A 27083-nucleotide genomic window follows, 5' to 3' on the forward strand; every position below is an offset into this window, starting at 1 on the left:
TACACCTAAAATTGCTGGTGATTCCCAGCAACTTTCAGGACAATATTCTTAGTAGGAGGCCTTGAAAGTATTGGAACATGTGTTAAAAAGACTATATTGTCACAATAGGAGAAGTAAATAGGAGTGATTGCAATGTAAAAGCATATGCTGGGGCCTCAAAGTGTATAAGAATACCAGGGGTTGGTCAGTGTAGTGAATGAAAATGAAACAACTAATGTTACAGTCCTCAAATTTATCTATGGATTCTTCAATGCAGTGCTTATTTTCCATTGGATCCTTCCACTACTCCGACCCCTCTGCATCGTTTATTGTAAGAAGATGAACCTTGGTACAAGGATGAAGAACAGCAGACAGCGTAGAGGATGTGCAAGATCGATTTCAGCAATAACTATTGTTCATTATGATCTCAAACATAGGTTCTCTTGTGATGCTTCCAACTTCAGCGTTAGCATCTCTCAGTTCATGGACTCAGACTAATGGCATTTGCTTTGTGTTTATTCACATCCACTGACAAATGCGCAGTTTGGAGAGGAGATCCAAGCCATCACAGTTTTGGTGTCATACAGTTGTATAAATTATTTCTTGGATGATGTTTCACCTTGGTTTCTAACCTAAAAGTCACTAATGGTTACCAGCAATCCTTTAGCAACAGCTTCCATGGGAACATCATGTTTGTATCTGCACTGAATCTCAGGCTAACCCATCAATGCTGTATTAACTGTGACCCAGTGCCGCACTGTGAGTGTGCCATGTAGGACGACACTACAGGATTTGGAGCAGATGACCAAATTGCATGAGCTTTATTTCAGGATTGGCAAGGGTCTAGAACCATTTGCAATAGTTGTGCGATCTGTTCACATTAATTGTACGCTCAATCCTCTGATATTGTGGAGATCTGGAAGTTCTGAAGGAATTCTGAAAGGGCTAGTGGTATCAAGGGATTATGGGGAGAAGGCAGGCACGGGTTATTGATTGTGGACGATCAGCCATGATCACAATGAATGGCGGTGCTGGCTCGAAGGGCCGAATGGCCTCCTCCTGCACCTATTTTCTATGTTTTCCATGTCTATGTTTCTATGAATTTGGAATGTCATGATTTATTCTCCCTCAACAAAGTCAGGCAATGTACCCATAGCCTGCTTTCTTATACTGCAGCAGGAGTAATTGACAGCCAAATTTTCCAGAACCTATCTGGAAGCTATTAGGGAACCACTGCAACATTGAATAATGAAGACAACATGGAAGGCGATCACAATCGAATAGCTTTCGGATTTTCAAACATGCTATACTTTCATTATATCTATTTTTTCTTTTGTTATGGTTGTCCCAAATGCAAAACCGTTGACCTCCTCTTGGGAAATGAGGCTGGGGAAGTGAATAAAATATTAGTATTTTGGGCGAGCATTTTGAGATCAATGGACATAATTCTATTAGTTACATAATAATTAGGAAAAGAGATTGGACAGGTCCACAAGTTAAAGTCCTAAATTTCCATCCAGAATGCTCTGCAATTTTTTGCAGTCTAGGGTAGAGCTGCTGCCAGACCAAGCTTCAATGCATCCCAATAGAATATTTTCTAGAGTGCATTTGTTGAAGGTAATAAGGGGCATTGGAGACATGCCGAATCTCTACTCTTCTGAGGAACCAAGGTTGGGAAAGATTCTGCATAAATGCAATCTTATAGTGGCGGCCAATGGGGGGGGTGGGGGGGGAAGGGTGAGGAGAGCACTCCTGCTGCTGGCTGCCACAATGGCCGCCCGGGGCCGGGGTGAGTGGCTCCCTCTTCCCTTTTCTCTCTCCCCTCGCCCGCCCCGGGGGAGTTTTAAAGGGGGTTGAGGGGGGATGGAGTGGGGGTAGGGAGGAGGGGGGGTTGAGCGGGGGATGGAGTGGGTGAGTGAGTGAGTGGGGGGGGGGAGGGGGTGGGGTGGAGGGGGGGGGGGAGGGTGCAACACCATCGCAGGAGATGTTGGACCCAACAGGTCCACCACAGTAGCTAGTATTCTGACAAAATTAGCTTTGAGCACATCTTTTGATGTTATTGCATTCTGGAGCATTGCATTTTAAAGTTATACTAGACCAAGTGGACCCGTTGGGCCCAAACCTCTCCTGCATTGGTGCAGCACCCTCTCCTCCCCCTCTCCCCCCTCCCCCCCTCAACCCCTCCACCCACTCCCCCCTCCCACACTCCTCTCTCCCCCACTCCCCTCTTCCCCCTCCCCCTCAACCTATCCACCGCTCCCCCCTCACCCCTCACCCCTCCCCCTCCCCCTCCCGCCCTCCCCTCCTGCTCCCCCTCCCCTCTCACCCCTCACCCCTCACCCCTCCTCCCCCTCGCTCTCCCTCCCTCCTCCCCTCCGTCCTGCTCCCCACCCTCCCTCCCCTTCCCCTCCCCCTCCCTCCCTCCCTCCCTCCCCTTCCCCTCCCCCTCCCTCCCTCCCCCCTGCCCCCTCCCTCCACCCCCTCCCCCTCTCCCTTTCCCCCTCCCCTTCGCCCCTCCCCTTCCCCTCCCCTTCCCCTCCCCTTCCCTTCCCCCCTTCCCCTCCCCCCACTCCATCCCCCTCAACCCCCCTTATCCTCCCTCCCCCCCTCTTCCTCTCCTAGCTCCCTCCCAACCCCCCTCCCTCCCTAGGAGATAGATTTAAACTTTAAAATGTGAATAACTTTTAAAATATAATACCGATTTCAATGAAACTGCTTCCATTAGCACCAAAGGGACGACGGTGTGTAAGGTGGGCCAAAATTGTTGTGCTATCGTGTACCGTTTTTGCTGTAGTTCAGGAACAAACACACAAACAAACAAACAAACAAACAAACACACAAACAAACAAACAACGAGAGTTTTGGTATATAGATGTCACCATGAAATTGTTACCAGGGAATGTAATTTTCCTATTTCTTTCTGTTCCTTAAAGAGCATTCGCAGAAATTTTGCAACTCAAACAGTACCAACATTGCATGAAGGAAGGCATTATCTTGGATTATTATGTCTCTGGATTTATGTGGGCCAAAGAGCAAGCTTTTACAACGCTTCAAATATCTGCCTTCATGACTCTATTAAATGTCATTTTGGAGAACATCAACGGTAAGTATAATTCTTAGTGCAGCTCACATATGAATGCATGATTAATCGGAAGAGAATTAAGTAATTCAGGAGAAAGTTATTATCATAACATTGGAAAATGTACATCGGTTGATAGATGCTATGTACATCTGTAAATCAACAAACATTATTGGAACTTTGTTTTTCTTTTCACCAGCATGCTATTTTGATCATTTATTAATATGTGGTGTGGCTTATTTCCAGAATCTTCACAGAAATAATTTCTGGAAGTAATTTTCCTGCAAGATGAATTTGGTTTCTTAAATTTAAAAACAAATAGATTTTCACAAAAATGATGTCTACTTTGATAGTAGTTTTGCACTTCAAAAATGTGGTTCACATTTTATTGCATACTGTTTCAGCATCAAATATAAGTAAGATGACTAATCTATTCATAGTCATTTAGATACTGTCTCTATCTTGATGTCATAATATTTACATATTCAGATCGGGAAATAATACAGAATTATAGAACAAAATATTCATTTAAGGCCACAGCATTGATGATGGTAAATTTCAGCATGAGCTAGGTTATGCAGAATTTTTGTCCATATCTAGGTAATTGTATGACTTCATATAATGGGAATATTGCAGTCTTGAAATACTAAATTTGGTCGTGGGCTGGCATGCTCATTGGACTGAGGGGCTAAGAACTAAACATATAATCATCATGAAATGAGGGAAATCTCAATGTTGTGAGTACTCACTGATCTGGGGGTTGAGGAGAGGGGCATGGAGTCATTTGGATCCTAGCTTCTGGAAAAACTGGGATACGGGAAGTTTACAAGAAAAAATAATGGGTACTTGGACAGTTGTGAACATGCCTTGTAGAGTACTGAGGGGGGGTATATCGGTATTTGGTTAAAGAAACCGGAAGGGATTGGATTCCCATCTTGCTCCTACTCCTATATCTAATGTTCATTGTTGACCTCATCCAAATACGAGCATGTTCTGCACACAAGAACATAGAACAGTACAGTACAGCAAAGGAACAGGCCTTTCTGCCAACATTGCCCGTGCCGAATATGATGCCAAGTTGAACTAATCTCCTCTATCTGCACGTGATCCATATCTATCCATGCCTTGCATATTCATGTGCTATTTAAACGACTTTTGAATGCCACAATCATATCTGCTTCCACCACCACCTCTGACACCTCATTCGGGCACCCACTTCTCTCTGTAAAATCTTGCCCCACGCATCTCCTTTAAACTTTGCCCCTCTTACCTTAAAGTTATGCCATCTGGTCTTTGCCATTTCCACATTTCCATCCTGAGAAAAAGGTTTTGACTGCCTACCCTAATTACATCTCTTACTGCACCCTCTCCAAAGTCTCCACATCCTCCCTCTTATGCGATGAACAAAACTATACACGATACTCTGAACCAAAGTCCTATAAACTGCATCATTACTTTCTCACTCTTATGTGAAATACCCCAATCAATGAAGGTGAGCATACCATACTGCTTCTTTACTAATCAATCTAAACATAGCACAAAAAGTAAGGAAATTTGTGTTTGGTAGATTATTTCTTTGTTGTAACAATGCTTCTTGGCAATAAATCTTATACCGTTGGAAATCCTGTTTATTTCCCTTTTAAATGGTGCCACATTTGTAAGGAACATGCATTTGTGGGATGAGCAGCAGAGCTGAGTATATGGGTTGCACCCATGAAAAATTTGCCAAATCTTCTCTGCCAATGCCAAACAGCTTATTCTGCCATTGACTCTTGTTCGGTGTTGTTTGGTGGATTGGATGATTGAAGTCTGAAGAAACAAGACATATTGGCAATTTAACAATTTATTCATTTAATAAACAGGAGCCACAGTAGCGTGTGGAAGAACCATACACAGCCATAACAGCCTGGCACCTCCTCCTCATGCTGGTCACCAGCCTGGTCACACACTGTTGTGGGATGGCATCCCATTCTTGTCAGCACCTGGGGGTACCAGAAGCTCAAAACAAGAGTCAATAGCAACAGCAGAATAAGCTGTTTGGCATTGGCAGAGAAGATTTGGTAAATTTTTCATGGGCGCAACCCATATACTCAGCTCTGCTGCTCATCCCACAAATGCATGTTCCTTACAAATGTGGCACCATTTAAAAGGGAAATAAACAGGCTTTCCAACGGTATAAGATTTATTGCCAAGAAGCATTGTTACAACAAAGAAATAATCTACCAAACACAAATTTCCTTACTTTTTGTGCTATGTTTATATGTTTTGCTACTTTCAAGGACTGATTGCTTGGACCCTAAGATCCCTCTGTACATAATGCAGTTAAGGATCTGGTCATTAACTGTATAATTACCCGTTGTATTCATCCTGCCAAGTGCAACACCTCACACTTGCTTGGATTAAACACCATCTGCCATTTTTTCCATCCATTTCTGTAGTTGATCTATATCCCACTGTATACTTTGACAACCATCCTCAATCCACCACTATTGGCGTTAGCAAACTTAATAACCAATCCATCTACATTTACTTTCAAATTATTTTTATATATCACAATCAACAGGGAACCCAGCACAAATCCCTGCAGAACTTCACTGGTCAGAGACCTTCAGCCAGAATAACATCCTTCCACCACAACCCTTGGTCTTCTATGAGTAAGGCAAATGGCCAAATCACCATGGGTCCCTGCATCTTCTGGATCAGCCTACTTTGAGATACTTTCTCAAATGCCTTATTAATAATGTCTTATTAAAATCCATCCATTACCCTACTCTCATTAATCACCTTCGTCACCCCTTCAAAAAACTTGAGCAAGATCATAAGACATCACCTTTCATGGACAAAACCATGCTGACTGTCCATAATTTCCCCATTTTCTTCCATCCTATCCCGAAGCATCCTATCGCAAAGCATCCCCTCCAATTGTTTCCCTACCATCGACGTAAAACTCGCTGCCATATAATTTCTTGGATTATCTCTTCTTGCCTCCTTAAACAAAGGAACAACATTGGCTACTCTCCAGACTTCTAGGACCTCACCTGTGGCTAGAGAAGAAACAAAGATCTTTGTCAGGCACCCTGCAATCTCTTCTCTTGCCTCTCTCAATGACCTGAGATAGATCCCGTCAGGGGATTTATCCACTTTAATCATTTTCAACATAGTAACTGTGAACAGGAAATTGCAAGCCTTCTTCCAGAAAGTCAATAGACAATAGGTGCAGGAGTAGGCCATTCGGCCCTTCGAGCCAGCACCGCCATTCAATGTGATCATGGTTGATCATTCTCAATCAGTACCCCGTTCCTGCCTTCTCCCCATACCTCCTGACTCCGCTATCCTTAAGAGCTCTATCTAGCTTTCTCTTGAATGCATTCAGAGAATTGGCCTCCACTGCCTTCTGAGGCAGAGAATTCCACAGATTCACAACTCTCTGACTGAAAAAGTTTTTCCTCATCTCCGTTCTAAATGGCCTACCCCTTATTCTTAAACTGTGACCCCTTGTTCTGTACTCCCCCAACATTGGGAACATGTTTCCTGCCTCTAACGTGTCCAACCCCTTAATAATCTTATACGTTTCGATAAGATCCCCTCTCATCCTTCTAAATTCCAGTGTATACAAGCCTAGTCGTTCCAGTCCTTTAACATATGACAGTCCCGCCATTCCGGGAATTAACCTAGTAAACTTACGCTACACGCCCTCAATAGCAAGAATAGCCTTCCTCAAATTTGGAGACCAAAACTGCACACAGTACTTCGGGTGCGGTCTCACTAGGGCCCTGTACAACTGCAGAAGGACCTCTTTGCTCCTATATGCAACTCCTCTTGTTATGAAGGCCAACATTCCTTTGGCTTTCTTCACTGCCTATTGGGCTCACTTGCATTGTGAGTCCAATTTGCAAGTGAGCCCAATGACAATAAGTCATTGGGCTCACTTGCATTGCATTTGTCGATTCTATACTTAAGACAAACAAAGAGCCAAATAAGAGCACATTTCACCTGCAACTCATCTAATCTCTGGCTTGGTGAGAAATGATGCATTTTTTTTGTGTGTTTCATCTCCAATGGCGAAAAAACCTCCTAAAAGAAGAAAATATAATGATTTGTGAGAAAGTTTAAAGTTTTATCAATCTTACAATTGACAGTTAAATTAACAAGATTTTGATACCACATAAATATATACAAGAGGCAACATCTTTAATTTAACGGAAGATAAAACAGACATTCAAATTGATTTTGTCACTCTATCTAATGCTTCATCAATTTATAGGAAATGGAATATCTTCTAAGGAATTCACTCAGTTGGTGTGGTGTTTTATTGCAGACAAACACTTGCCATTGCTGGAAAATTTAAAAGAGCTCAAAAAACTCATGACTGACGTCAGTCGGGCAAGATCAGATAAAAGTCGTGGCGTGGAATTCTTCTCCGTCGACCAGTCAAAGGCCATTATTAATTACATGAAGAACAGGTATTGTTGATCTTTCTTTTTCAATGTTAGTAGCGCCCAAGTTGTAATTGTTCAGCCACAGTGAGGGGCTTTTCTTCAAGATCAAAGTCATTTAGTCTTTCATATTCAGGGGCATTTTGTATTTTCCTTAGAATAAATTGAAATAAAACTGAAAAAGATGGGCTTCTTCTTGCTCTCCTTAGCTTCCGTAATCTTCTTGTAAACCAACTAAACCTGAAATATTTTGGCATGTCTTAAAGCAAATGTAGCCCAGAAAGAGTGCAATGCAGTTACCATGGGCATTCATGATGTCATCACAATAGAAGTCATCACATAACGTAACCTAGGTGAATATTAAAACCAATCTGCTTCTGCGCAATGGAAATTATAGAAGATATACAACTTCATTTCCTATTTTAATGTAATTAAGTTATTGCTTATTGCTCTCTCTCCTCTTCCTCTGTCTTTCGGTGTCAATTGCTCTTTTTGCGCATTTGTATCATTCCTCCTTCATTATCTTTTTCTTACTAACGTGATTCATCTTTGCCAACAAATAGTGATGTATACAGTTGAAATATATTCCACGCGAATGAAACTAATAAAATGATACTTGTGAAGGTAGAATAGGTGTGGCAAGAACGTTTTGCTGCATTGCTGTACCTGACACTGCTCTGTGCAAGTAGTATGTGCGATGTTTCAATTTGTCTCCCCAGTTTAACCTGACCTTTCCGGTTGGCTGTCCATCAAAGAAACCATCTAGTTCCTATTCCCATTGTAAATTGCAAGTAAACCCCAGTGGATTTCAGCCTTGTTGTGAACGTTGTGAGCTAAAATGGAGGCAAGTTTACAGCTGTTGAAAAGTTATTGGCCATTCACATGGTAACATGCTGTCATTGTGCCCTTTTGTCCCATTCCATGCTTACTCCTTCTGAGTTGGGGAGAGTGCAGGTATCTTCATGGGCAACTGTCCAGCTGTGGGTCAGATGGCAACTGCAGCATTTGGGATAGAGAACCTGCTTCTTGGTGAACTGGCTGAATGTATTGTGTGAGAACGTAATAGTGGCATGAGAAATACTGGTATGTAGAGAATCATCTCTTACATGACGTTACATGACGGTAGTCTGCCTTTTGATGAAAACAGCATGCTTCCAATCGTAGCTCCCGGCTCTAGCAGAAGTATAAACTGTTCTCAGTAGCAGCTCTGTTCCCAGCTGGCATTTCTTGTAGAACAGCAGTGTAAAAATTATTGAAGGTTTAGAACATTTAAAATGCACTTAAAATCAGTGCAAATAGTTAGTGTGACACTGTTTCCATGTGGTATCATTCTATGTAATTATTTATACAATTTTAAAAATCAGTATTGCGCAAGACCAATGAGAGGAGACGCCGCTGGATTTACAAATAGGGCTAATCTTAACATGTAGAAGAGTTAGTAGTGGGGAAGCATCTAAAATCAGCTGGATTTAGCATAATTATTGGAACAGACAAAGATACATCTGTAGTAACATTTATAAATCAGGTTAGGATCAATTTCACAAGGATAAGAAACACTTTAGCAAAAGTGCATAAGTAGCATCGAGTCATACAGAAAATAAACAATGTTCATGCAAACCATTTGCACCTATCCCAATTTCTCCCTCTTGCATCTCCATTAACTCACCCAACCCCATTCTCCTTGTCATCCACCTACACCAGGGGAAATTTACAATGCCTAATTTGCCTGTCAACCAGCACTTCTTTGGTATGTGGGCTGATACTGGTGCTCCCAGGGCAAACCAATGGGCTCAGGGAGAACATGCAAACACCACACACATAACACTCAAGCTCAGAATGGAACCCGCAATTCTGGGTCTGTGAACAGTAATATTAACTGCTGTTACACTGTGTTTCGTCTTAAGGTAAGTCAGTGTCAGAGTGGATGAGGCTCAGACCACGTAAGAAGAACAAAATGGCAGCTCCCAAATCAATTATATCAGGAACCACAATTAAGCAAAAAGAGAAACCTGCCAAATCAGGAGAGTTGAACAATGCAGAAAGCGCAGAAGAGCAAATGGTGAAATTTATAAAAGAAATTAGGGTGAAAATGCATGATAAATTATTGTCAAGTGAGAATACTATATAATGCTTTATTAATATTTATGGGGAAAATAAGGCAAATTAGCAATTCTTTGAATCAAAATGATAATATGTATGTAAAAGCAGTAGAAATATCTATTGTTGTTAATGAATACTACGCATACATCTTCAAGGAAGTGGTGAAAATAGGAGTGTGGCATGAAATCAGAGAGAGTTTGGGAGATGATGGCCTGATGGTTGTGATCAGGGGGTAGGCATGAGGAGGTGTCCGAGACCTGGTGCCCAGCCTCAGCATGGTAGAAGTCAGCTCACCAGACGACAACGGCACCTCCCTTATCGGCGGGTTTAATGACAATGTTGGGATTGTTGTGAAGTGAGTGGAGGGCTGTACATTCAGAGGGGGTGAGACTGGAATGTCTGGGGAGAGTAAAGACTGTTGATGTCGTACCGGTAGTTGGAAATAAAACAGCCCAGAGAGGGTAGAAAGCTGGCAAGAGGGCGGGCAATGTTGAAGACAGGAGAAGGGATCATCACAGAGGTCAGGACTCCTTCCCGTAGAAAAAGGCCTTGAGGCGGAGGCGACGGAAGAAGAGGTCCGCATTATGGCGAGCCTGGACCTCGATGAGGTGACGGCTTAGGGGTATAATGATAAAGCCTCTGATAAGGACTGACCGTTCTTTATCGGATAGAGGGAGGTCAGGGGGGATGGAAAACATACCACAGGGGTGAGGGCTGGGGGGTCAGAGGGGGGCAGTTGGGTGGAGGGAGGCTTGGGCGAGATACCATGAGGGACGATGGGTGCTGAGAGAGGAAGGGGATGTGAGGGGTACAAATGAGATAGCTGTAGGAATCTGTGAAATTCTACAGGCCCTCCCAACCTGCATCCTGTTGGGATTCCCTGCCATTATCCCAGTGTCTCATCAATTCCCAGTACTTCTGCTTTCACTCTCTTCCCTCCCATTCAGAGCAAGAATAACCCCTGGTTATCACCTTCCACCAGACAAATCTGCTTTTATATTCTATTACCCTTTCAATTAAGCTAATTTCCATTTGCCTTTCTAATTACTTGTACCTGCTCCTAACATTTTCGGTTTCATGTATGATTCCTGTGAACAGCAGCATTCTGTAATCTGACTGCATTTAAACAATATTCTGCTTTCCTTCTAATCAAGGTGGATAACCTCACACTTTCCTGGTTTATGTTTCTTTTACTAAATCTCTGCCCACTCATCTATCCCTTTGCCGTGTCTAGGGCTAGAAATTCATTTACAGTTTGGAGAAGATAGTTCCAAGCCTTTGAAAATTGACAACACAGAGTAGAATAATTTTTCCTATTTTTTTGGGCATATGACATTACTTTCAATTTGATACCATCCTTAAGATCTTTAGTTAGCCCCGAACCTTTCCTTAAATGTGGTCGGGCAAGATATTCAGAAGAAAGCTGGGTAATTTATATACCAGTGGGACACAAGGAACTGCAGTTGCTCAAATTTTGAGTAAAGCACAATGTGCTGGAGTAGCTCTGTCTGTGGAGGGAATGGACTGGCAATGTTTTAGGTCGGGACCCTTCTTCAGACTGGAGAAGCTTTAGACGCTTGTCTGAAGAAGGGTTCTGACCCAAAACATTGCCTGTCCATTCCCTCTGCAGATGCTGCCTGACCTGCTGAGTTATTCTACAACACTTTGTAATTTACTCTAATTTATAACTATGACTGACACTAGTGTACTAAAGCTGGGTGGATATTAGCTCACCATATTTTTCATTTCAATGAGAACTTTTGAAATCCTCAGGGAAACAGAGGAATCGCCCAGTATTTATTTTCCCCGCGTAATAACCCGAGGTAATCAGGTTATTCCCAGGTTTTCTTTTTACATGAGATTACATGACTGAATGTCAAGATAGGAGATGATTGATGTCATGTTGTTCAGTTGCACTATAAAGTATGGAACTGACTCGATGGTCAAACCTATCTTTGCTTGTTGTTTTAATTCTCTTCCCATGTTCCCTTTATCTTATTCCCTGACAGAAATACACAGTCCCATTGACCAACCCAAGAGAACTAATCTTGCACACCAAGCTCAGTCACATATTATTTATTCAGCCTTTAGACAGGATGCTGATGCTCGATAATGCACATAAGAAAACCAAAGGAGTTGAAATCATTTGTGAGAAAGCATTCTGTGGAGAGGATTTTCTTAAATGATTTCACCAGAAGATAAGTTTCATGAAAACTGTGTGGGCACTGTCATTGACTATTTAGCCAGAGAGTGACGCAGTGGAAAACAGATAAAAATATGGAGATCAATATGGAGAAGTAAAAGTTTTACATATATGGGTGGCCTTTGATAACTTTGGTGCTGAAGATGTCTGTTGCATGGAGAATTTCTGTACTTTATAAGACAAGATGCTGAGAAGAATATTTTAAATTTATGCAGTGAATTCTGCTCTTCTAGAATAGACAATAGACAGTAGGTGCAGGAGTAGGCCATTTGGCCCCTCGAGCCAGCACCACCATTCAATGTGATCATGGCTGATCATTCACAATCAGTACCCCGTTCCTGCCTTCTCCCCATACCCCCCCTGACTCCGCTATCTCTAAGAGCTCTATCTAGCTCTCTCTTGAAAGCATCCGGAGAATTGGCCTCCACTGCCTTCTGAGGCAGAGAATTCCACAGATTTACAACTCTCTGACTGAAAAGGTTTTTCCTCATCTTCGTTCTAAATGGCCTACCCCTTGTTCCAAAACTGTGGCCCCTGGTTCTGGACTCCCCCAACATTGGGAACATGTTTCCTGCCTCTAATGTGTCCAATCCCTTAATAGTCTTATATGTTTCAATAAGATCCCCTCTCATCCTTCTAAATTCCAGCGTTTTCAAGCCTAGTCGCTCCAGTCTTTCAACTTATGACAGTCCCGCCAAAGAATGATACCTGAAAGAATGGTGGAAGAAATTTTAATACTTACTCTTGATAGGAAATTGAACAGCTCACTTGAAAAGAAAAATCAGTTTTGGCTATGATGATACAGCAATGGTGTGAGACTATTTGGGCACCATTTTGAAAAACGATGTCTGGACTTTATGATTGCCTCTGGTCCTGTAATGTCCTGTAATAGGGATTTTGGTGTCAACTTTCAACCTTTTCTTTTCAACTTCCTTTTTGTGTTTTCTGTCATGGCTCCATTTTTCTTCAAGTCTTTGATTGGGTACAGTTTCACAAGGCAGGGTGGCCAGGTATGTCATACCGCGGGCTGTTCAAGAGAGAGTTAGATAAAGCTCCTAGGGCTGACAGAATTAAGGGATATGGGGAGAAAACAGCAATAGGGTACTGATTTTGGATGATTAGCCATGATCATATTGAATGGCCTACTCCTGCACCTATTTTCTATGTTTCCATGTTTCTATGTTACTTATCTTTTTTGTGACTATAGAGGTTCACTTTGTCAAGGCAAACGTGTCTACATCCATGCACGCATCAACATCGGTCACTGGTACAGCTTATTGGCAGAAAACCTGACCAATTGTCCCGTTTCCATTACTTGATCAGGTAGTGCTAGATAATAATTTTAATTTGACTGTAGCCTCCTTAACTAATTCAAAGAACAGGACTATTGAGATACAATCTGATATTTTAAATCCATGTTATCACTTTTGAGTAAGATTCTGGTAGCTGTTAAAATACTTTCCCAGGGTAGCTTATTTATATTTTTAGCTGTCTTACAATTTTATTTCTGTAAATCACTTATCTTTGTTCCAAATTGTTGACTAAAGTATAGAAAACAGGAAGTCCTCATTATTATAAATTGAATTGAAGGAAAATTTCTATATAGAAATTTAGCTAAAAAGGCACATTGCAGAATGTTTCTTCACGTACCACTTTAGCAATTTACATTAGTTATGAAGATTTCAGAGGTTTATAAAGAAACCAAAGCAGGAATTTGTAACACAATAAACAAACAAATGTAAGTTTATTTTTTACCAAGCATTTCCTTTTGATTTTGGCAAATTATGTTTAACTAGAAGGAAATCACTGTTAATTAAACAATCTTGGAGCAATTAGCTTCATATCAGTTTTTGTTGTTAAGATGTGAGGATATTATGGGGAAGAGAGAAGCAGTGGTTTTCAGGAATGTGACAGTGAGAGAGATAAGTAGATTAATCGTAAGGGGAAGGTCAGGAACTGAAGCAACGACCACTGTAAGAGCTAATTATTCACAAAATGCTGGAATAACTCAGCAGGTCAGGCAGCATCTCGGGAGAGAAGGAATGGGTGACGTTTCGGGTCGAGACCCTTCTTCAGACTGATGTCAGGGGGGCGGGACAAAGGAAGGATATAGGTGGAGACAGGAAGATAGTGGGAGATCTGGGAAGGAGGAGGGGAAGAGAGGGACAGAAGAACCATCTAAAGTTGGAGAAGTCGATGTTCATACCACTGGGCTGCAAGCTGCCCAGGCGAAATATGAGGTGCTGTTCCTCCAATTTCCGGTGGGCCTCACTATGGCACTGGAGGAAAAAACAAGTAAGAGCTAAAGTTTCTAATGAATACAAAGGTTAATAGAGTCATAGGGCTTGGAAACAGGCCCTCCAGCCCAACTCATCCATGCCAATCAAGATGCCCCATCGAAGCTCATCCCATTTGCCTGCATTCCTCTGTTCCTTTAAAACGTTCCTATCCATGTACTTGTCCAAGTGTATTTTAAGTGCTGTTATAGAACCTGCCTCTATAACCTCCTCTGGTAGCTCATTACATATACCCACTATCCTCTGAATGAAAAATGTTGCTCCTCAAGTTAGTATTAAATCTTTCCCCTCTCAACTTGAACATATGTCCTCTTGTTTATGATTCCCTAACCCTGGGTGAAAGAAGGTAAAAGAAGAAGAAAATTATTCATCAACAAGAGGACCCAGAAATGAAAAGATGAATGGTGATTTTCTAATATTATGTTACATGCAATAGAGGTCAAGTATTACAAAGAATATAAGCAAGAAAATCTTGCAAGGCAAGAGTGTGAAAATGATAGAAATCATGACTAAATTTACTATTTATGAAAACAGATGTAAAATACTCATTCAGCATTTCAGTCATAGGTTTTCCTTCAACAGAAATATTTTCTTAAATTTTTGCTTTGTGTGTGTGGATAATATATGGTTGTATTTCCTTTTATATTATCACTAAACTTTTCTCATACTTTCTTTTGGTTCCATGTGTATTCCATCACAATTTAACATTTCACTCTCTGTATTTTGATTGGCTTTCTTCTGTGTTCTCTGACAGATATCTGTCATAAATATTCCCATTTCTGTTTTAACTTTCTTCTCCATTTTCATCATCCTGCCATCATAATATTTCTTAGTCGGGATTAAGGTAAGTGCATTCCCTTTTATTGCAGTTCTACTCATTTTATTTTTCTCCACATTTTGCTCCTCAATCTCCCTGACTGTTTGAGGGTGATTGATATTAACTAAATAACAGCTTTGTCTGTGCTCCCCGTGTCTAACTAAATAAATTCAGATCTTTAATCGCCTAGACTTCTGGAGAACTCTATGGCTGTCCCAAGTTCAATGCTGAGTTCAACTCAGATTACTTTTCCTTCCCAGAGTCTTGTGAACAAAGGACCCAGGAATGTTTAACAATGACTCCTGGTTCCTGGCACGGTAGCGCAGCGGTAGAGTTGCTGCTTTACAGCGAATGCAGCGCCGGAGACTCAGGTTCGATCCTGACTATGGTTGCTGCACTGTAAGGAGTTTGTACGTTCTCCCCATGACCTGCGTGGGTTTTCTCCGAGATCTTCGGTTTCCTCCCACACTCCAAAGACGTACAGGTATGTAGGTTAATTGGCTGGGTAAAATGTAAAAATTGTCCCTAGTGGGTGTAGGATAGTGTTAGTGTACGGGGATCGCTGGGCGGCACGGACTTGGTGGGCCGAAAAGGCCTGTTTCCGGCTGTATATATATATGATATGATATGATATGATATTTATAAGCCACTTCTCTATTTATAACGATTGTAACATAACCCCTGGTGGCAATTTCCACTTATAATTCATAATTCTTGGTCACAAAAGACAGCGGGTACTGGAGGAGGGATGTTTTTGTGTCAGGAGGACTGGAGGGGTGCCAAACAAGGATCGATGCTGGGAGCTCAATTGTTTGTAATTTACATAAATGGTCTTGATGAAGATGTAGGTGATCTGATTAGTAAATTGGCAGGCGGTACTAAAATAGGCAGACTTGTGGATAGAGAGGAAGCTTGTCAAAAGGTACAGCGGGATACAGTTCAGTTGGAAATTTGCACTGGCAAATGGCAGGTGGAGTTTAACCCAGACAAGTGTGAGGTATTGCATTTTGGAAGGTTAAACACAAGCGGAAAGTGTGTAGTAAATGCCAGAACTCAACAGCATTGAACAAAAAAAAAACTGGTTGAGGAACTAAGCAGGTCTGGCAACATCTGTGGCGGGAAATGGACAAATGTTGTTTTGGGTCAGGATCCTTACAGCGAATGCAGCGCCAGAGACTCAGGTTCGATCCTGACTACGGGTGCTGTACTGTGCGGAGTTTGTACGTTCTCCCCGTGACCTACGTGGGTTTTCTCCGAGATCTTCGGTTTCCTCCCACACTCCAAAGACGTACAGGTATGTAGGTTAATTGACTGGGTAAAATGTAAAAATTGTCCCTAGTGTATGTAGGATAGTGTTAATGTGCGGGGATCGCTGGGCGGCGCGGACTCGGTGGGCCGAAGGGCCTGTTTCTGCGCTGTATCTCTAAATCTAAAAAATCCTTCTTCAGATTGAGGGAGTAGTGAAGAACTAGCTGTTAGAAAGTGATGATGGGGAAGGGTGGGCATGAGCAGCATTAGTTCCTTCACTGAGCCATGAAAAAAAAATCAGCAAGTCATGTTGCAGTTGTATAAAACTTTAGTTGGACCACATTTGGAGTACAGTTTGCAGTTCTTGTCACCATATTATGGGAAGGATGTGGGGGCTTGGGAGAGGTGCAAAATAAGTTAAGCAGGATGTTTCCTATACTGGAATATACAGCGTTAGTTAGCTACTGTTTATGGAGAGATTGGATAAACTTGAATAGTTTACACTGGAGTATCGGAGACAAGGGGAACTTGATAAAAGTTTATTAAATCATGAGCGGCACAGACTGGATAAATAATCACAGTCATTTTTCAGAGTAGTAATGTCAAATATTAGAGAACATAGGGTTTAAAATGAGAGTTTAAAGGAGAAGTGCAAGGCAATTTCTTTTACACAGATTCCTGGAACACTCTACCACTCTACTCAATCATATTTCAATATTTAAGAGGCATTTAGACACACATGAACAAGGAGAAATCGAGTGATACGAACCTTGTGCAGGCAGTTGTGATTTGTTTAGATTGACATTGTGGTCAGAATGTAACTGGTGGGCTGCAGGGCCTGTTCCTGCACTATACTATTCTGTTCCATGTTATTTTTTTATTTGTATCAATTCTCACATCAACGTACATACATTCTGAAGCTATCCTAATTAACTTAATTCCCAACTAATTCCTGCTGTGTTTACATTATCGTTTGTTGTTTCTGCTTGAATCTCCTGGGTCTCATGGCATTTTGTTTCTATGCTGCTTCTGGTTGTTCTTCCTCATTCAGATTAGTTTAAACCTTTTCTCACAGCAGCACTTAATTACCTTGTGAAAACATGAATCCCAGTCCTGTTCAGGTGTAATTTGTTTGATTAGTCCCAATGTTCCAGGAATCTGAAAGCCTCACTCTGGCAGAACCTCTGAAGCCAATTATTTGTCTGCAAAATAATTCTGCTTCTCTATTTATTAACATGAGGACGGAACGGTGGCACAGCAGTAGTGTTGCTGCCTTACAGCGGCAGCGACCCGAGTCCCGTGTTCGATCATGACTACTGGTCCTGTCTATGGAGTTTGTACATTCTCCCTGTGACCTGCGGGGGTTTTCGCAGAAATCTGTGGTTTCCTCCAGCACTCCAAAGACATGGGAGGTTTGTAGGTTAATTGGCGGTATAAATTTAAATTGTTCCTAGTGTGTGTAGATAGTGTTAATGTGCGGGATTCGCTGGTCGATGCAGACTTGGTGAGCCGAAGGGCCTGTTTCTGCGCTGTATCTCTAAACTAAAAAAAAATACTGGAAGCATTCAAATAATGACCACCTTTGAGATCGTACTCTTTAATCTTTTTCCAGCTCCTGAAATTCTGCCAATAACATGCCACATATTTTCTGCTGATGTTTTTGGCAATAGCACAGGAGATATCTCTTGCTGTTGCCAATAAATTTTGAAAAAAACTTTACTTCAACCTGGCTCTAGAGAGGGAACACGTTCATGTTTAGCATAATCCGGTACTTTGAATTTATGTATTTTAATGTCCCTAACTAGTTGATTCTCTCACCATGCTATGGATCGCTCCAGACTGCACACTTGAAGGTGTTAACACTCTCATCCACTCCAATGTTCTCCAGGAGGCAGGAGAGTACCATGCTGTCAAAATGTATATTTTTTACTCAACTGCAGATTGTTCACCACAAAGAAGTAGCAAGATAAATTAGCTAACCCGAGGAGCTAAATTGTTGCAGTGCACGCAATATGTTTTCAGAATATCAATCAAGAAACTAGTTTGTACTTTGCAAATTCCATTTTCAGAATTCTTCACATGGTCAATACACCTTTACACACTGGTTTATGCTGTTGCGTTGCCTCAATGGTCGTGCAGCATGATCAATCATGCGTAATTTTGTAGGTGACAATTCTGGACTGCATCTCACACCTCAAAAAGCAAGAGGTTTGGTTATTGTTGTAAGGCCACAGATCCTTTTTCAACTTCAAAATACGCTTTCTTTTGCCTGTTCATTTGTGAGAGTTTAAAAAAAAAAGGATTTCAAAAGTACACTGCTCATTTTGTCAATCCATTGTAAATGTGAAACCTTCATGAAAATACCTGGTTTCTGGACATGACTGTGTGTTTCGTGATCGATTTTAGAAGTATAGGATTCTCACAGAAGGTACGAGCTTACATTATCATTTCAAACCTACAATTGATCAATTTTTATGCAGTACCAAATGTCATGGAACTAAGACGAATGGATGAGTTGAGATACTACGTGGACCTGGTTTCATAGAATGATGGAAGAGTTATCAGGGACCAAATGACCTATTTGTGTTTCTCTGCTTAAGGCAGAGAAATTGGATCCATTTGCTCAAGTGGTTTGACACAAGATAGAATATGTTAGCAATGAGTTGTTCTGAAATTACAATCGTTGAGAAATTGGACCAAGCTATTCTTCCCACATTTCACCTTATCTCAGCTGATATTTATCAATTGCCTGTAAATTTGTTTTTAGATTTTAGAGATACAGCGTGGAAACAAGTCCTTTGGCCCACCGAGTCCGCGCCAACCTGCGATCATCCCGTATACTAACACTATCCTACCCACGAGGGAGAATTTACAATTTTAACAAAGCCAATTTTCTAGAAACCTGTACATTTTTGGAGTGTGGGAGGAAACCAGAGAACCCGGAGAAAACCCACGTGGTCAAAGGGAGAAGGTAGAAACTTCGCATAGACAGCACCCCCAATCAGGATTGAACCAGGGTCTCTGGCACTGGAAGGCAGCAACTCTACCGCCCATTTTACGGGCCCCTTGGCCCATTCAGGGCCGGATTAACATAGTAGCAAAAGTAGCATTTGCTCCGGGCCCCACACTTTCTAGGGCCCCATGCTAAATGCTTGAAATCGGAAAAAAAACTGAGGGACGCTGTATTGCGCGCCAACCGCCGCGGTTTGAATGTGTTGGCGGTGGGACTGCGCGGTCCAATGGGCAATCGGCGCATCACCGCCCAACCGCCCAGTCTCCGGCCCACTTATTGCACACACCTTCGGCCTCATCCAAACACCTCACTCCTCTGGACCTTTCTGCTCAAATATTGGCCTTGACTCCCCATACATCCCAGCCCTCTCACTCCTCACTCATTGGCTCTTTTCTCTCGTCCCCGGGCCACTTTCACCACCTCATCATCCCCCCCATCTCTCCCACTCCTCCGGCCCTCCTTCTCCCGACTCCTCCGGCGCTCTCTCCCCACTCCTCTGGCATTTCCTTCCCCGAATCCTCCGCTGCTCACTCTTCCGCTTACCTCCCACCTGTTCTTTCCCTACCCCTCCACCCCTCCCTCTCCTTGCTAGGGCCTTCTCTGTCTCTTCACTCCTGCGACCTTCTCTCTCTCCCCACTCCTCCGGCTCTCTCCTTCTCCCCATTTCACTGGGCGTCTCTCTCTCCAATCCCCCTTCCCTCTCGCCTCCCAGACTCGTCCCTCCAAATAGCTACTGTTCCAGTCCTCTCTTCTGCCAATCTACCTCCCCCCTTTATTCCCAGTCTTCTGTCCCACTCCCTCCTCTTCTCCATCCCACTCTCCCCCATGCGCATCTCCATTACACTCTCTCCATTTCCTCCGAACCTCTTTCCCCCACACCTCCCTCCATGCCCCTCCCCCTCCACCGGCCTTTACTTTCCATTTCTATAGGCACTTTCCTTCACACTTTCGGCCTTTTCTCAGCCCCTCCCCGTCCGTACCTCTCTCTCTCTCTACTCTTCTGGGCCATACTCCCACAATCCTGCAACTCTCTCTCACCCATTAGCAAAAGCTCGGGCCCTCTTTCTCACCAATCCCCCGGCCTTCTCTCCCACTTCCCTGTCTCCTCCTCCACTCTTCTACCACCTCCTCTCCCCACACGTTGCATGCCTTTCAGCATCCACTGCTTCAGCACTCCCTACCCCTCCTCCGTCCCTCTCACCTCTATACCTCCAGTCCCGCCTCTATTCACTCCTCCAGCCCTACCTTTTTCATATTCCTCCGGCCCTCCCTGTCTCTACTTCTCTGGCACCCTCGGCTTCCCCTCTTCTCGCAATCCTCCGTCATTCTCCCCATGGTAGCGCAGCAGTAGAGTTGCTGCCTTACAGCGCTTGCAGCACCGGAGACCCGGGTTCCATCCCAACCACGAGTGCTGTCTGTACGGAGTTTGAACGTTCTCCCCGTGACCGCATGGGTTTTCTCCGAGATCTTCAGTTTCCTCCCACACTCCAAAGACATACAGGTTTGTAGGTTAATTGGCTTGGTGTATGTGTAAAATTGTCCCATGTGTGTGCGGGGATCGCTGGTCGGTACGGACAGTGGGCCGAAGGGCCTGTTTTCGCGCTGTATCTCTAAACTAATCCCCTCCATCACACATTCTCTGAGAGTCCCATATTAGGCCCACGGGCCGCTGCAGGCCCCAACACTGTAGTCCCGGACAGTGTAGGCTAATGGAGCACGTTAACGGAGTTCGGGGAGCGGGGCTGAGTGTGTTCTGGGAGCGGAGCGAGTGTGTTCGCCGAACGGAGGTTGCAATCCAGCGCCCAGTCCAGGCGGCCTTCATTGGTGGAGCGGGAGCACATGGCCGCTGGCTGGGTGAGGTCACGTGGGGCGCGGGCGGTGATGTCACCTTGTTCATATTTAAGGCCCCTTTATAACATATGCTACGGGTCCCGCACTAGTTTAATCCGGCCCTGGGCCCATTGAGTCCATGCCGACAATTGATCACCCACACTAGTTTTATGTAATTCCACTTTCTCATCTATCCCCTATACGTCAGTGGCTTTTTTCAGAGGCCAATTAGGGGCAACTTAGAGGTATTAAATAACCTACAAACCCACAAATCTTTGGGATATGGGAGGAAACCCATGCGGTCACAGAAAGAACGTGCAAGCCACACCGACAGCACCTGATGTCAGATTCTAACCCAGTTCTCCGGCACTGTGAGGCAGCGGCTCTACCCGCTGCACCACTGGGCTGCCCCTTTATGTGCAAACTAAATCTAAACACCTTGTGATCACTGGCACTTTTATCAGTCGCACAGCAACCAGACACAGACAGGAAAATGCCTTGTCTCACATCCCCATGTTTTACCCGTATGGCAACAGGCGCTTCTTTTGAAGCTCTGACTGGATCATAATGATTCAGTAGCTGGAAGTTCTTCAAGCAGCTCATTAAATGAAGCATGCTAATCCCATTTTAGTGCATGATTCTATGAGCTAAGGACCATAGAGATATTTTAAATCTCTTTTTCCCAGAAATCTGTGGTCCTTCTGAAATATGCAAAGTCAACTTGGACTAGTACTCTGTCATTTCTAATTGTCCTGGTCTGTTGTTTTCTTTCCTTACCTGGTGAAAAAGTTAGAATTAACATATTGTATTTAGCGTTCCAAAGAAATGAAATAATTGCAGGTGCAGTTGGTTGCCAGTGGAGGTTATTGGCTGGCAGAATCATAGCAATACCAGGACTCGGGCTGAATTGATGAAAACAAATCTAACCTGGAAGTTTTAAAGTGCAAATTCGATGTAGGGCAACTGTTGGGGGGATTTGTTAACTTTTAGTTACTTTCATTTTGTACATAGTTGTTCTTTACTAGTATTAATTGGTATAAGTTCCTTACTCTCATTAGATTTCTGGTTCCCCAATATTTCTGGCAATTAGCAACAGATGGTTGTTTAATCCTCATCTGTTTCTTAAATCCCTTTTAATAATTCTCCTGTTACTTAAGACCAATATTTACATTCACTGGTATCTTCTGTACATACTTGTCGAAGCTCTTACAATCTGTTTTATATTTCCTGTTAGTTTGTATCAGTTAATATTCTATCATCTTCTCCCTCTTTACCAATGTTATGGTAATCATTTGCTGGTTCTTTATTTTGACCATAACATTGATCATCGTAAAGAACCAATTACCAATTGGCCACTCATCCTAACAATATTTTAAGCCTTTTTTAATCTATTATCATCCTTAACTTTATTTGTTAGCCACAGAAAATTAACTAACCTGCCCCAATATTTTTAACGTTGTGTATGTGAGTGAAGTATTATGAAATAGTTTTCCCTTTGCCTCTATGTATCACAGCTTTTAATTTCTCATCTTCAACCCATTTCTAATACCATGATTATTGGATTTATTTAGGTTTACTGCCAGTTTTTGTCATAAATGCACCTCATTAAAAAGCAGTTGAAAATGTTATCATGTTATGATCTATCCCCTGAGGATCCCTTGCTGTGAGTTTACTAATTAATGCTATTGCATTACACATCAGAATATAAAATAATCTTTAGACATTCTTGTTATTCACATAGCATTCTACATTATTATTGATAGTTTTAATATTTTCATGTATACTGATTATGCATTTCAATTTTATCTTCAGTAACATATTATGTTGCAAAATAGGATAACAGGAAAAGCACTTTTGAAAGATTCTTTTAAAATGCAGATATTAAAAATTGAAATATAAACAGAAAATGCTGGAAATGTTCACCAGGTCAGTCTGCATCTCATTGTTCTAACGAAGGGGCTTCGACCTGAAACATAAGCTCTGTTTTGATTCCCAAAGATATAGCCTGACCTGGTGAGTATTTCCTTTCTTTATTTCACACTTGAAAGTAAGGCAGGCAGCAACGTTTTTGTTACAATAAGGATGTTATCTTTTTTATTTTAAGGAAGTGATGCTGTGATTTTATAATGTATATATTTCACAATCAATAACATGACCTTGTAAAAATTATGATTCCTTTCAAAATAGTAAGTACTGAATATTGTCCAATGCTGAATGAGAAAAATTCATAACAATTACATCACAGAAAGCAGATTTCATTTAGATTCCCACATTCGTATTTTACACATAAAGGAGCTATTTGACCCACCAAGACCATGCCAGCTCTCAAAGCTATTCCATGAATCTTGTTCCTTTAGTTATTTCTTGAATCTTATCCTTGCCCATATGCCCAACAACTCCCCCCTGATTTCTCATGATCATAAGATTTTCCTTGCTAAAACATAATACTTCTTCAAAGGCTCAACAGGATACATATAGGGAAAACTTCCTCTGACTGAGAAAACCATAAGGTCAGAGGGAGAATGTGCAAACTCGATGCAGACAACACAAGAAGTCAAGGTTGACTGGGGTGCTGGAGACTATAGGCTGCTCCACTGCACCACTCTTTGTTTTTATCTAATTGCTTCCTTTTGCTCAGTAGTGATTCCTTCTATTCCTTGCTTCCTCTTGTATTTATCATTGTAAAATCCCCTGGATTGGTAATGATCAGATTTTCTTTTTAAATGCTATTCACCTTGTCCATTCCATTTTTCTGCAAGTTCTATATTTTCACTGCTCTGAATACTAAAGTCTCCTGTTGGTTTTGTTGGCTAATATTTAGATTGCCTTTTTTTAGATTGACTCTAAATGTTGTAATTTCGAAACCTTATAACAGACCAGATCTCAGTCTCTCTTTTATAAAGAAAATGACCTGTTCATTTTTTTCATCAGTGTGCCCACTCAGTTCCGCAAGGTAGAGTGATTATGAACTATATTGCCGTGCAACATTGTATTTAATATATTCTAAGTTAATGATGTTAATTGTGTTAATTGCGCAAAACTGCACAGGTTGCTGCATATGTTTTAATTACATAGAAATTCTAACACATAAACACAGGAAAACAGTAGCAGGAGTACGCAATTTGACTCCATTATGAGGGGTCTCTCAGCTCCTTCACTGTATTAAGTGAACACAACTATCTCCACAGCATCCAGGATAGAGAATTCTAAAGATTTGACATTATTTGAGTTGAGCTTATAGGACCTTGGTATTACAACCCCTACTGTAATCGGCATCTTCTCAATCTCTTGAGTGGGGGTAAGGGTAAAGACTTCATTGGGGTCATCAGGTGGGCACCCCCCTTCCTTGGTGTTTCGTTGATAGGCCCACGACACCTCCAGAGGGCTCAACAGCGATACCTGGCGTCCCAAGTGCGCTCCCCTCTGTTTTTACCCCTCTTGCTGGTTCATAATTACTCTACCTTACGGATTTGACATTATTTGAGTGAAGAAATTTCCCCTCACTTCAATCTGAAATGGCCTATCCTTTATTTTGAGACTGTGGCCCATAGTTCTAAACTCCAAGGGAAACATTCTCCCTGTATCATTCCCGTTGAGCTCTAAATTTTAATGCTTTAATAAGACCAATTCTTCTTGTCATAAATAAAAGCTTCACATGACAGACCTGCCTTCCGAGGAACCAACTGGATAATCTTCACTCCAATCCCTCGCATCGCAAATGTATGTTTTTAGGTTAGGAGCCCGATATTTTACACCACAAATTTTAATTAGGCCTATCATTGAATGTTTTTGCTTTTTCAGAGGAGCAGAAGTATGAATAGATTATGACTTGAACAACTGAAATAAACAATTATATCAGAAATGTCTAGTAATTGAGTTGCTACTGCAGGATTAACCAGAACCCTTATTAATTAATCTGCATCTATAATTTGCTAATCCAGCAGGAGACATGTTGGTGTGTCTGTGTGATAAGGTTAAGTTTCTAATTGTAGACTGTTGGTAATCCCTTTAGACTGTGGATTGTAAAAAGCGGTACTCTTTCTAACTGGAGGTAATTTAATAAGAATTTCTTTCAATTATTTCCACGCTGCAAGATGGATGCAGGAACCTAGCCACAAAAAAATTCAGCCGTATCATTTGGAGCAAAAAAACAAACTGTTGAGATACTCGGCGGGTGTAGGGAGGGCTTGGTGAAGGAATTGTTGACATTTTGGACCCTACTTCAGGACTGAGAGTGGAAGTGGAAGGTTTCCTGTGTGGGGAGGAGATGGAGCTGATAAGTAGATTTAGGAAGCGTGAGGAGTGATGGGCAGGAGGAGCCATGTGGAGTTTGGAGACTGTGGCAATAGATGGGTGATAGATGGAAGGTGGAAGCAATAGGCAGAAGGAGCCAGGTGTGTGTGGGGGGGTGGGGGTATGGGGGGGAGGAGGATGAAGGCAGAGACAAAAGCTGGAGGGTGATATGTGAGGATACAAAAGTAAGAAAGGAAGATGACAGTGGGAACAGTTAAGGGAGAGATGAGGTAGGGGATGAGGGAATGAAGCTTGTGGATAGTAGGTGGGTAGAGACAGGAGGAGGTTGAGGGCGTGGATTGAAATGCACGATTGAGGACTGAATGGGGGCACGGAAAAGAGAACAAAAATTGGAGGACAAGAGGTGAATCAGAAGGATAATGAGAGGAAAAGATAACCTGTAATTGGAAAATTCAATGTCGATGTAGGAAAGGGAAAAGGGGTTGAAATGGCATGCAACAGGAAGCTTGGGATGGCTATTGTGGACAGAGCGTAGGTCAGCCAGTCTGTGTTTGGTGTCAACCACGTACAGGAGATGACTTTGAGAGCACCGAGTGCACTAGAGCAGGTTGGAGGTGATGTTTTACCCCCTGTAGATGCTGCTTGACCGTTGAGTTCCTCTAACAATTTCATTTTGGCACCATATTTCAGCATCCGCAGTCTCTTGTGTTTGATCCCTGTATAATTTACTCAGTTATGTAATTAATAAATGTTATTTTTGAATTGTTATTGACAATCAAATTCATTACCATTTGGACCAGGTGACTTTCAGTTATTTTATTCGTTTACAGTCTGCAATGTTATTTAGCTTCCACAGTTGAAAAGGCAATTAGAATGAGTAACTGCATTTGTGGAAGCTAAAGGTATTTTAACTTTGCAGGTGGCAACATTTAATGCTTTCCTTTTTGAGAGTCTGCCTCAATATATCTGTGGTAAATATGTGTTATATTGTATATATTGTCATTATTTGATGCTAGTAAATTCATAATAATCGGAAGTACACATCAATAATGATTTATTTTGAGGCATTTAAATGATAAAGGAGGTTATTTAGGTAATTGGAGGCTATGCATTTTGCGAAAGCCAAATTTACAATTTATAAAAATGAAATAACCCCTAATAAATCTAATGAGGAATTCGTGATTTTTTGTTTTTACCCAGAAGAGAATTTGGAACTTGCTACCATATGGAGTTATTAATGTGAGCACTATAAATGCATTAAAATGGGACCAAAGGAAATACTGCCGGAAAAATACCTCACACTTGGCCACATGAAGCAGCTGTGCTGTGCATTTTGCTCACCCAACCTGTCTAATTCACAATGGAGCATCCTTTTTGCATCCTCCTCACAACCCACATTCCTTCACAACTTTGTGTTGCCAGTAATTGTGGATGTTATATTTAATTTGTTACCTACTATGAATAACTGCAGCCCAAGCTGTGACTGCCATGTGAGAAAAAAAAGAGGCATTTATTCCTACTGAGTTTGCTGCTTGTCAAATCAATTCTCAGCCTATGCCAGTATGTAAACCCCAACCCATGAGCATTGATTTTGCACACTAACCTCTTATTATATTGGGATAATGAGTGCAAGATGTCATTGACACGAAGGGGCAACAGTGAGAGAGAGAGGGAGAACAGATCTCTTGGGAAACGCTACCATTAATGGGAAAAACAATTGGTAGATTACAGCCGAGATAGACTGACTTGAGAGGAAATGAGATAGCTACAAGCACAGATTTTTGGGGAAGCCAGATATAAACAACTAATCTGGCTATCAGATACAAT

At 42.0% G+C, this 27083-nt stretch overlaps 1 protein-coding gene across 1 annotated transcript in view; it reads left to right on the forward strand.

Moving 5' to 3' along the window:
* cabcoco1 (ciliary associated calcium binding coiled-coil 1) overlaps positions 1–27083 on the forward strand; it is a 78105-nt gene that overhangs the window by 26553 nt on the left and 24469 nt on the right. The window contains exons 3-4 of the mRNA XM_078413240.1: positions 2913–3082; positions 7377–7521. Coding sequence (XP_078269366.1) covers positions 2913–3082; positions 7377–7521 — 315 coding nt within the window. The remainder of the gene's footprint in view (positions 1–2912; positions 3083–7376; positions 7522–27083) is intronic.

Source organism: Rhinoraja longicauda, chromosome 16 (genome assembly GCF_053455715.1).
Source record: "Rhinoraja longicauda isolate Sanriku21f chromosome 16, sRhiLon1.1, whole genome shotgun sequence".
NCBI classification, from domain to species: Eukaryota; Metazoa; Chordata; class Chondrichthyes; order Rajiformes; family Arhynchobatidae; genus Rhinoraja; species Rhinoraja longicauda.